This window comes from Emydura macquarii, unplaced genomic scaffold, assembly GCF_026122565.2.
Source record: "Emydura macquarii macquarii isolate MOO-44397 ecotype Brisbane River unplaced genomic scaffold, CSIRO-AGI_Emac_v2 contig_1483, whole genome shotgun sequence".
In the NCBI taxonomy this organism is placed as follows: domain Eukaryota; kingdom Metazoa; phylum Chordata; order Testudines; family Chelidae; genus Emydura; species Emydura macquarii.
In genome coordinates this window covers 1039393-1049332 of record NW_027131620.1, presented here as the reverse complement: position 1 = coordinate 1049332, position 9940 = coordinate 1039393, and the positions used below count along the sequence as shown (strand labels likewise).

The 9940-nt window shown below is 50.7% G+C and overlaps 1 protein-coding gene across 2 annotated transcripts in view; it reads right to left on the bottom strand.

Annotated features, from left to right (window-relative positions):
* Positions 1–1692: 1692 nt before the first annotated feature.
* Positions 1693–9940, bottom strand: part of CTNNBL1 (catenin beta like 1) — an 80542-nt gene continuing 72294 nt past the window's right edge. The window contains exons 14-16 of one of the 2 annotated variants that reach the window (XM_067553942.1): positions 7605–7742; positions 6852–6924; positions 1720–1968 (exon numbers count right to left, since the gene is read on the bottom strand). In XM_067553942.1, the coding sequence (XP_067410043.1) occupies positions 1880–1968; positions 6852–6924; positions 7605–7742 (300 nt within the window). In that variant the 3' untranslated portion in view covers positions 1720–1879. Of the gene's footprint in view, positions 1969–6851; positions 6925–7604; positions 7743–9940 lie in introns of both variants that reach the window. The other variant, XM_067553943.1, reaches the window with a different exon arrangement.

Sequence of the window (9940 nt, the reverse complement as noted above, 5' to 3'; positions counted from 1 at the left end):
GTCTGAGCCCCGGACAGATCCTGCCCTTATCTCACACGTGAGCCTTCCCAGGCACTTCAGGCAGCTCCGGTGAGGGTCAATCACTGGCAGAGGCTTCTTGCACGACGTGCAAGGTTTGAAGCCCGGGGACTGGGGCATGCCCTGTCCCTGGGGCTATGTCCCCCGTGGGGTCGTATCTACGATATAACAGGTAAACTAAGAGCTAAACTAACGAACTTTTAACTATGTACACTACAACTACAAGAACGAACCACTGGATTAAAAGAGCTTGCCGAGGCAAGAGGACGTTCCAGCACCATCATGGGTGGTAGGAAGGAACAGAGGGAGGAGGGGCTGGCGGCGCCCTTATATCAGTGCTACAGCCAGCCCTACGGATACCAATGAGGGAAACATATCTGGCACCGGTGCACGTGGTGCACACGCACCTGACATGGAATGGACATGAGCAAGCACTCGAAGAACCACCTGGTTTCCAACAAGTCATCTTCCAGTATTAAAGTTCAGGGGCCAGATGCAAGCAGAGATTCAGTCTATGGAGTGGAAAGGGAAGAATTCCAGGATACAGCAACATCAGGACCCAAACCATCTCAGAGAATAGGGTTAAAAATTCTCTTTTATGAAGGGGGTCAAGGAGGAGGGAGGATAACAGGCAAAACAGATAATTTCTGCACCAAAAATATATTTCTGCAGCTTTGTGCAGCTGCTGAAACCATGTTGATCCCCTAAATAATGGCATTCAATACCACCCAGGCCAGCCGTGCCTACTGAAGTCATGATTGAAGGAAGCCTTTAAGCTTCCCTGACAATACATTTTTCTGAGATAAAAAATGAATGCTGCCAGCATGCAAATCTCTCTAAATTAGGCACGGCCCCACTTGCTAGAGCTCTGCTGTTTTGTGATGACCGTCATTAACTCGAGCAGCACAGAAAAGGAAGCAAGAACATTCTCAGCAGTCTTCTGTCCCAGCTGGGAGCCGCTGCTCAGAGAAATGGTTGGGTTTGGTGGCTGACACCTGGAATTACACTGTTCAAGAAGAAGGGCGAGAGAGAAAAGGGCTATGGTCAGCTTCTTTGCAATCAGCGATGCACAGGCAACTCACCCGCCCCTGCCGTGACTCCCTGGAAAGGAACAGAGACCTGCTCGATGCAGCTGGGAGAGTCTGCCTTTGGAGCAGTTCTCCCATTTCACCAGCACTGATGTAAGCCTCAGGAGCCTGAGTCCTGTTTATCCACAGAACAGGGGTTAAAATAGGTTGAAACAGGAGGGGGAGCTGTGGAGGGGCACCACCAACCCAACGCAGAAGTGCACTCTCCTCTGCTCCTTTTAGCTTAACCCCAGGTACAACCCTAGAAGAGGGGAATTCGGTCTCCATGGCCCATTCAGTCCTGCAACAAGAGCACCCAGGGCCACTTACGGAAGCTTGTGTCACATGGAACTTGTCTGAGACTATCACACAGCTGCTGAAATGTGGTAACATTCCTGACCAACACTGCCCTGCAGCCTGGAGGCGAGTGTCTGACTCTCAATCCCCCGAGCTAAGCAGGCATCCCCTCTACTCTGCTTTTCTTCCGACATGGTCTGCTGACGAATCACCTCAGGCTGTGCTCATGGGCCTGCAGCATGCAGGAGAGAGGACGCAGCATGAAGCTGCGTTAGGATAGGCCCTACACTCTCATGCCCGCGCCGAGGTCCCTCTGCAGAAAATTTCAAACAAGAAATGAAAAAATGAACTTTAATGTCTCAAAAATCCCCGTTAGAAATGGTTTATCGGAAAAGTCATTTCTGCAGTGCAGCCGGTGGTCGAGAGGCTCAGCAGAGACAGGGAGCGTGCTGGCTGCGTCCTCGCAGTGAGACACAAAGATTTCAAACCCCGAGTTCTCAGAAATTCTCCAACAGCTCCAGAATCCGCTTCTGCTCGCTCTCCCGGAACTCCTGGTTCTTCCCATCCCCGATGTTCTCTGCGTACTCTGCAGAAAAACAAAACCAGGCTCTGAGCAAGACGCTGACGGCAGATAAGCCTCCCCTATTGCAGTGACATCACCCCAGAACCTGGACTTGTATCCTGGTCTGTGTGTAACTCCCTTCAATGCCTGACTGAGATTTAGCCAAGGGACAGTGCTGGATTTATTTTCCTGGGGATTAAAACTTTGCATTTTAAACATCTACTGACTCATTACCAGGGTTTTTGGTTTTGTTTTTGGAAAGGATGGGGCACTACTCTTCTTCCTCAGCGCTTAGCACAACAGACAACAGGAGACCGGAGCTTGCCAGCCCCAAGTCCATTCCCTAGTCTCATCATCTGGAGAGGTGACAGTTTAGGAACTGTCCCCGTGGGGAGCCGCCACCCCAACAGGGTCCAAGCCAGAGGCACGTCACCCGGCACTTTACACACCGGTAGAAACCAAAGGCAGAGTTGGGGCTGAAGACACAAGCATTTCAGTGGCTCGGGAAGCAGCCTGCCTAGGCTGGTGTTTTCCAGGTCTGGCTCCTCTCTCTCCCCCCCTTGTCAGCAAACACACAGAACAGATAGTAGTCAGTGTCTGACTGGCAAACCGCAGCAGAACGCGTGCGTTAGTGTGTGTGTGTTCAGCACTGCTGCATGCTTCTGAGCTCCAGCAAAGCCTTTATTAGAAGAGCACTGGAAAGGCTGGAGACGGAGAAGCTAGCTGGTGTGGGAGCCTTTCCTCATGCACTCTCACGGTCTCCACAAACAAAGCAGAGAGCTCTTTGCCAAGGCCTCGGGGATAAATCTGCTTAATATTTATAAACCGCTACAGTCTCTGCAACAAGAGACGACCGATGCCACCAAGGCTTGCTGCTAGTGGGTCCGTCTGACTTGCATCCCGGGTGCCAGGAGGCGGGGGAGCACCCGATGACAGAGGGCTCCCCTGCACAAAGCAGAGAACACCCCTGGCGGTTAGCGGATCAGATGCTGTTCCAGCTGCGATGAGCTTGCACTGAGTGTAAGGGCTGATGGAGTGAGGCTCCGGCTCCCCTGGCAGTCCATGCCCTCTCTCTGCTGTGAGGCCCTCAATCACATCCCTGCCTGGCTTAGCAGAGGGTTGCGTCTTGCAGACAGTGCCAGTCCAGCCCACTCTTAACACTTATCTCCTGTAGGGGACCAAGGGCAGGTGCTTAGCTGTGGAAAGGGGAGTGTTGTTTCTCCAGGAGAAAGCACCCAGCTATGAGAGAACGCGGCTCAGGTATTTATTCCTGAGTGCTTTCCACATACTGCCAGTGTCCCCGCAGGGAAATAAGTGGAGGTGCAGGCTCTGCCCCTGAGCTGGCCATTTCCCTGTGCTTCGTCAGACTGAGTGCCTCTGAGATGGACACAGCCATTGTGATTGTCTTTGTTCACTAACGGCCCCAGGACAACTCTCCTTAATGCCACTGCACCCTGCCACCTTCCAAACTGTCCAAGTGCAAGGAGGGACTCCAGCCCCGAGAGTACTGCATGGGGGGGTAGCAGTAGGACAACACCAGGCTACTCAGATCTGCAGACTTCAAGCAGGAAGCTCTGGGCATTTCTCTACAGAACGGTAGAATCTATGGAGCAGGATCACAGCTCGGTTATTAAGGGTTTGTTCAAGGAAAAAGCAGCTGCAGCATTTGCCTCAAGCGATGTCATTGCCACAGGGGTCACTAAGCCATACCCCGTCACCGGAGTCAGCGAGACCAAGTCACAGATTTTCCCCGAAAGCTCAGCACTTTTTTCTTTTTTTCTCCTAAGCATTCAGCACTGTAAGACGAAACATCACAATGACTTGCTGGGAAATTGTTTATTAGGTCACTAACAGCGGATGTGGAAAAAAGCAGATAAAAGAATCAGAGTCAAGCTTTTTTTTTTTTTTAATTACCCAGTGAGCAAGTGGTTTTTGTAATGTATTTATTTAAATGGCTACCATTTGTGTGTGTGAACTGCTGCTTGGCCAGCACTTACACAGAGCCGTGCACACTGCTGCTGCTGTGCAAACGGAAGGTGCCTAAGACTGGCTTCTGCTTCATTAGACAAAAGAAAATACAATGGTTACAGAACAGTCCCAATCAATAGGGAAATATTTCCAGGGTTAGCAGAGGATATTGGAAGCAGCAGAGAACATACGCTGAGGGAACATGAGCCAAATTTTGTGCAGTTATAAAGCATTTGCCTTTTCTCTTTAGTTAAGCACAGAACAGGCATTAGTTTAACCTTTAAAACACATTCCTCTCTCCTAGCTATCTTAATAGTGTGCCCATCACCGCAGCATCTACAGTGCATCTATCGAGGTGCTTTGGATGCCGTGCCCACAATCAGGACATCATTCTGAGGCCATGTGAGGGCACACATGGGGGCTGGGGCAATGGCACAATGAGGGGGCGGAGAGAGGACAGAATGGCCCCTCTATTGATCATAAATCAACAGTCCAAGTTCCTCATAGTAAGGGCAAATGTCCCTATTTATACAATTGTTCCTCCATGGGAGATCCGCTTAAATAATACCACCACCACCACCACCTAGATTTAATACAGCACTTTTCACCAGTAGGTCTCAAAGTGCTTTGCCAAGGGTCATTAATCTCATTTTACAGATGGGGAAACTGAGGCACAGGGCGGGCAAGGTAACCCAGCAGGCCAGAAGCAGAGCCATGAACAGAACCCAGGTCCCCTGCATCCCAGTCCAGTGCTCTATCCACTAGGCCAAGCTTCCATTCCAAAATCTGCTCCCTCCCAGCCCAAGTACTTCCGGAGCCCCGAGGAGCATACGAACACTCTAGCTGTAAGTGAGGCTTGATCTTCAGAGAACCGGCCAGGGGCAGCCTGGCCAGTCAGCAGTGAGCCGCCACTCCCCTGCCCACGCCTCCCCCTAGGAAGAGAGGTCTACTGCTTCACTTGCATCATAAGCAATTCTCAGCAATCCCCAGGGACCCATCAGCTGCCAGGCTGCCAGAGAAACATGGAGAATATGTAGGCCATAAAATCAAACTAAAAAGCAGGCACCTAATTAGCATGCAAAACTAGAAAATAAAAATGGAACAAGAGAACCACACGGAGTGAGAAGCAAGACTATGCAATGAAGGGGCGATCCCAGACCTCACCCCCTCCCGAGAGTGAGCCCGACCCTGGGCCGGGGTACTTCATCAAGGGCTCTATCCACAGGGCTGGTTACTCCACTTGGCAGCACAGGGTTCCTACTCCTGCCGTGCCACTGTCTGGAAACCCCCCCCTCCCCTCTCTCAAGCCTCTCAAGGGGGACACTCAGGGCCAGTGTTTCAGAAGACCCCCCCCTCCCCCCAAGACGAAACCCAATACCCCAACTGGCAGGCAGCTTTCCCCTGCCTGGAGACCACGGGCCAACTTCATTCCTGGTGTAACTCCTGTTAAATCAGTGGAGTGACACCAAGGATGAATTTGGCCCAATGTGTGTGACCGCTGACAACTAAACTCCACCAGCATGGAGCGCAGCTTAGCTCACGCTATTCCAACACTGCGGCGTCTGCACCATTGCCGCCAGCACCACAGCTGCTTTACCACGTCGGGGGTCCCTCAGCAAGAATCGTTTTAGGACTCTGGACTCCCTAATCTCCTCCCCCTGGTACCAGTGCACTTCTCACTCCCTTGCCCTCCCCTCTGCACAGGGGTGGGGAGAAACAGCTGCTCTCTCCCCCTGTAGGCACCACACCGTCAGCTGGAAAGGACAGGCCAGCATCTTTGCTCGCCAACAGTTTTTCCTCAACCTTTTTGATACCAGGGACTGGTTTGCTGCCTTCCTAAACAGTGTCAGGGAACTCTCAGGGACCAGTCACTGAAAAAATACTGTCTACAGCCCTGATCAACGCACTCATAACGGCACAGCTCACAACCTCACGCTACCTTCGAGACACTGCCATCAGCCCCCCTCCCCTCAGAAGGAAGAGGCTCATCCCCCGGCACCCACAGATACCAACGTAGCTCCTCAGAGTCACTCAGCCACAGCCACAGGGTAAGATAAGGAACTGCATCCTGGGTTGTCAGGGAATTCACAGCAGTTTTAGCCGACTCTCAACAGACCAGCCACCTGGAGTGGCAAGTCAGAGCGGGAATGGTGATCTGTTTTATGGCAGATGATCATCTCCGCCGCCCGCCATGCATCTGTCCTCTCCCTCAATTCAACTGCCTGTTTACGTTGGGGCAGAGAAGGGATGGACCAGGGCAGGCAGGTGCTGGGATGGTAGAGCCCAAATTAGCCGTGCTTTAATTTCACACAAGCATTATACATTACAAACACTACATTAAACTAGGACTGCAAATCACTACAGCTACATCTTAAAACTGGAGAGTAACATTTCAACGCCATAATCCACATTAATCTGTCGCTAAGAGCACGACTAACACACTAGGGACACGGATATGCTACAGATGGTGAGGTGCTGGGCCACGGGAATGAAAGAGGAGACTCCACAACACTTCCAGAGATGCTGAACACTCTCTCTCACATCTGAGATCTCAAACACAAGAGTGCGCCCGTGGGAAGTGGTGCACCATCTCATCTTGCATCACCATGGCCTGGCACCTCAGGTGGACACTTTTCTCACCTCCATGTTACAGCCACCACCAACAGGCCTGGCCGGGACTCTCTGCAGATATCAGCGAACGCCACTGCAGAGCAAGGGAAAGCTCTCACAAGAGGGACCCTTTCCCTCCCCAGTTCACTGGGCCACCACTTTGTAGCTCTCAGCTGCTGCCACCAAAGGATGCACATGACTCAGGAACTCAGCAAGAACTTTGCTAAGTCTGAACCAAGCCCTGTCTATTCCTTGTGCTCAGGGAGGATGGTCCTGGGCAACGGCACGTGACTGGGAGTACCACAAACCAGCGAGCAAGAGAAACCCACCTTTTATGATGTGCCGAACAATTTTGATGGAGCTGCCTCTCATGTTCAGAATCTGATGGACTCTCTGACGAATCTGGCAGGCAAATAAGAGAGGACAGACAGACGTCATTCCCAACACAGCTGCAGAGAGAACTACGCACCGCCTCACCATGAATGGCTTATTTTCTGGGAGGGAGTGCAGCAATCCTGAGCATACTAACTCCTATCCACCTCCAGAAGCCCACTTCTCAGTGGGCACCCAGGCAAGATCTGGAAGGCTCACCCAATGGGTTTGCAAAAGGTGTGCCCACACACAGCCCACTAAGCTCCATATTTGAGTGCACAAAGGACTGGGGCATAGCACATGGTTTAAAAGAGGTGCCTAGTCAGAGTCAGCTACTGTGGGAATTCACGGGAGACCTTGGCAATACCTACACTAGCCTTTTGGGAAATCAGCACCCACTGCACTACCTCCTCCAGTGGTAAGACAGGACAGCAATACTTCCAAATCTGTGACGGCTGACCCAACTCACAGCTGGTCTAGATGAGGCGGTGGTAAAAATGCAGGTGTTCTGGGCCCATCAGTGCTTCCATGGTTGCTACCACTGGTGCTGCTGAACTGATGGAATGGGAGGAGATTTCTTTAAATAAAAGTCTAGTTCAGAGAAGGTCTAATAGGGATGAGACGCAGAGGAGGGGATCCGAGCCCTGCATGTCATGACTGGAAGCCCAGGGGAGCATACCATCCTTTGCCTGAAGTGGGTGTGTCTTTACCTGGGGCACACTGGCATTGCAGATCTCTGCCATGATGTAACAGATGAGCTGCAGGACGAAGAGTCCAGCATCTAGGCGACGGAGGTAGAATTCATCCTCCATGTCATCATCTATTATCTCCCCCCGGCGCACCATATCCTGAAGGGTGGCATAAGGAAGTTATCAGATGGATCAAGAGAGCTCCCTACCCCCCTATTACTCTGGTAGATGTAAGAAAAGAATCTAAATATTTGTAATCTCACTATAGAGGATTTATCTGCTCGTCGTATATTCACAGCTTTCCCCCACTAAGAAACTGTGTCCTTGACAGAGTTCCTAGGATCTGATCCCTCTGCTTTCCCACTGCCCAAACTCTCAAAGTCAGCCATTGTGTCCACCACACTCCAGGCCAAGAATCTCTGACATTTCCCCATAAAATAGGCTGTGCAAAAGTAGGAAAGGGGGAGGGGGAGATTGGTTCTTTAAACAAAAACAATCCCAATTTCATTTCATAGGATTTCACACTTGCAAACATTTGCCAATATTAGAAGTTCCATTGAATATACTTTGTGTATCGAAAACTGCAAGCTATCACTTACTTCTGTTACAAAACTATAGTCTTTTTGAAAATGAATTTAATTTCACTCCGCACTGCATTCATTTTTGAGCAAACTTTCACCCTTTCTCTCTAAAATGTGCCCATCTGCAAATTAGCACTTTTTTCTTTTCAAGTAAAAAGTTTATAACTAGTTCAAAGGCAGGGTCATTTCTGATTCCACAACAAAATGTGAAAAAATCCATTGCAACTGGTTCCAGTTTTGAAAAATGTGCAAAATGTGCACGGTTCTCTCATCAAGGCCACTTTCTAGTGACAGGCTGCTGTTAAGCAGTGCAGACACCAGCTCAGCAGAGTCCGAACCTGTCTATTGGAGCTCCAAGCTCCTTATGCCCAGATGTACCAGACAGAACTAAGCTTAGAGGACCCACACAATGTGCAGATTCACCACCCCTACACCAATGATTATTCCAGCTTCATTTACTGGGAATGATCATGGAGCAGATCTTCAGCTGGTGTAAACGATTCTCTCTCCCCTGGCTTTTGTGACAGCTCACACCTGTTGAGGTTCTGCCACAGTCTTGGGGCAGTCCAGTGACCCACAAAGGGTCAATACCTACATACACTAAGGAATGCTATCCAAAGTGCTCATTTCAGCACAAGCGTGAGTTCCCACTCAGGACAGGAAGAGCGTCTGGCAGAAGAGAGTGGGTTTTGTGGGGGGGGAGGGTTGAAGAAGCGGGAGGAGGATCCTTTGGGAACCTCTCTCATCCCCTTTTCACCTGCCACTCCAAAAGGTTCTACGGCACAGTGATTTCCTGTCCAATAAGGAGGACCAGATAGCGCTTCCTTCCAAAGCCAGTCAGTGCCCCTTCAGTCAGTCAATGGGCTGAGAGCAACCCATAGCACTACTTCTCCCCCTCTTCCCAAGGCTAAGCATCTGGACCTGTAAGCAGACCTCTGCTCCCAGCCTCTATAGAGGCCCAGAGCTTGTGCACTGTGCAGACATTAGATGGTCAAGCCCAGGCGATAGCAATATGTAGGGAAAGCTGCCAAAGAAAGTTCTCACGTTTCCTACACACAGGATCCAGTCCAACATCAGCATGGAAAGTCAGCACCCTGCCACTGCTTATCCAGAACATTTTCTCCAAAGCGCTGCCGAAGGATCAGCCAGCAATAAACTCAACGAGACCCTTCCTGAGAAAGGCCCTCCCACCCCCACGTGCATGCTACCATCCACTGTCAGAGAGACCGGCTGTAACTCACGTCACGTGTAACCTTTCACAATCTTCACCCTGGAATTTTTTTTTTTTAGAAAATAAAGGAAGCAGCTTGTCAGGCCCCACTAGCTCTCTGTAGCTTGTGTGATTTATTATGCAGTGGTCTGGCAGGTGGGCACAAACCAACGGAGCAATATTTCCTCATTAGAGCCACTGCCAGAGGGTGCACTCTACCTGCAATGCTCATCAGCAAGGAGACCGTCCTGTGTGTGCGCTGCAGACAAATACGCACACAAGGTCACAAGTGCCACACGCTGATTTCGGCTACCAACTTTTTCTGGCTTTCTGAGCCTGCCTCTGCAATGCAATTACAGGCAGAGTCCATTAGTCACCAGGAGGAAAATTAACCCTTCACAGCCCTGCAACAGACACTCGCATTACAAACACCTGAGCAGGGTGTCTGCAGGAGACATGCTGAGCTAGGACACGGACAGAGCTCGGGAGACTCCCTTGGCAGATGCCTAATGCACAGCCCCTCTCTAATGTGTCTATTAGGAAACAGTGGGTGTGTGTGTCCTGGT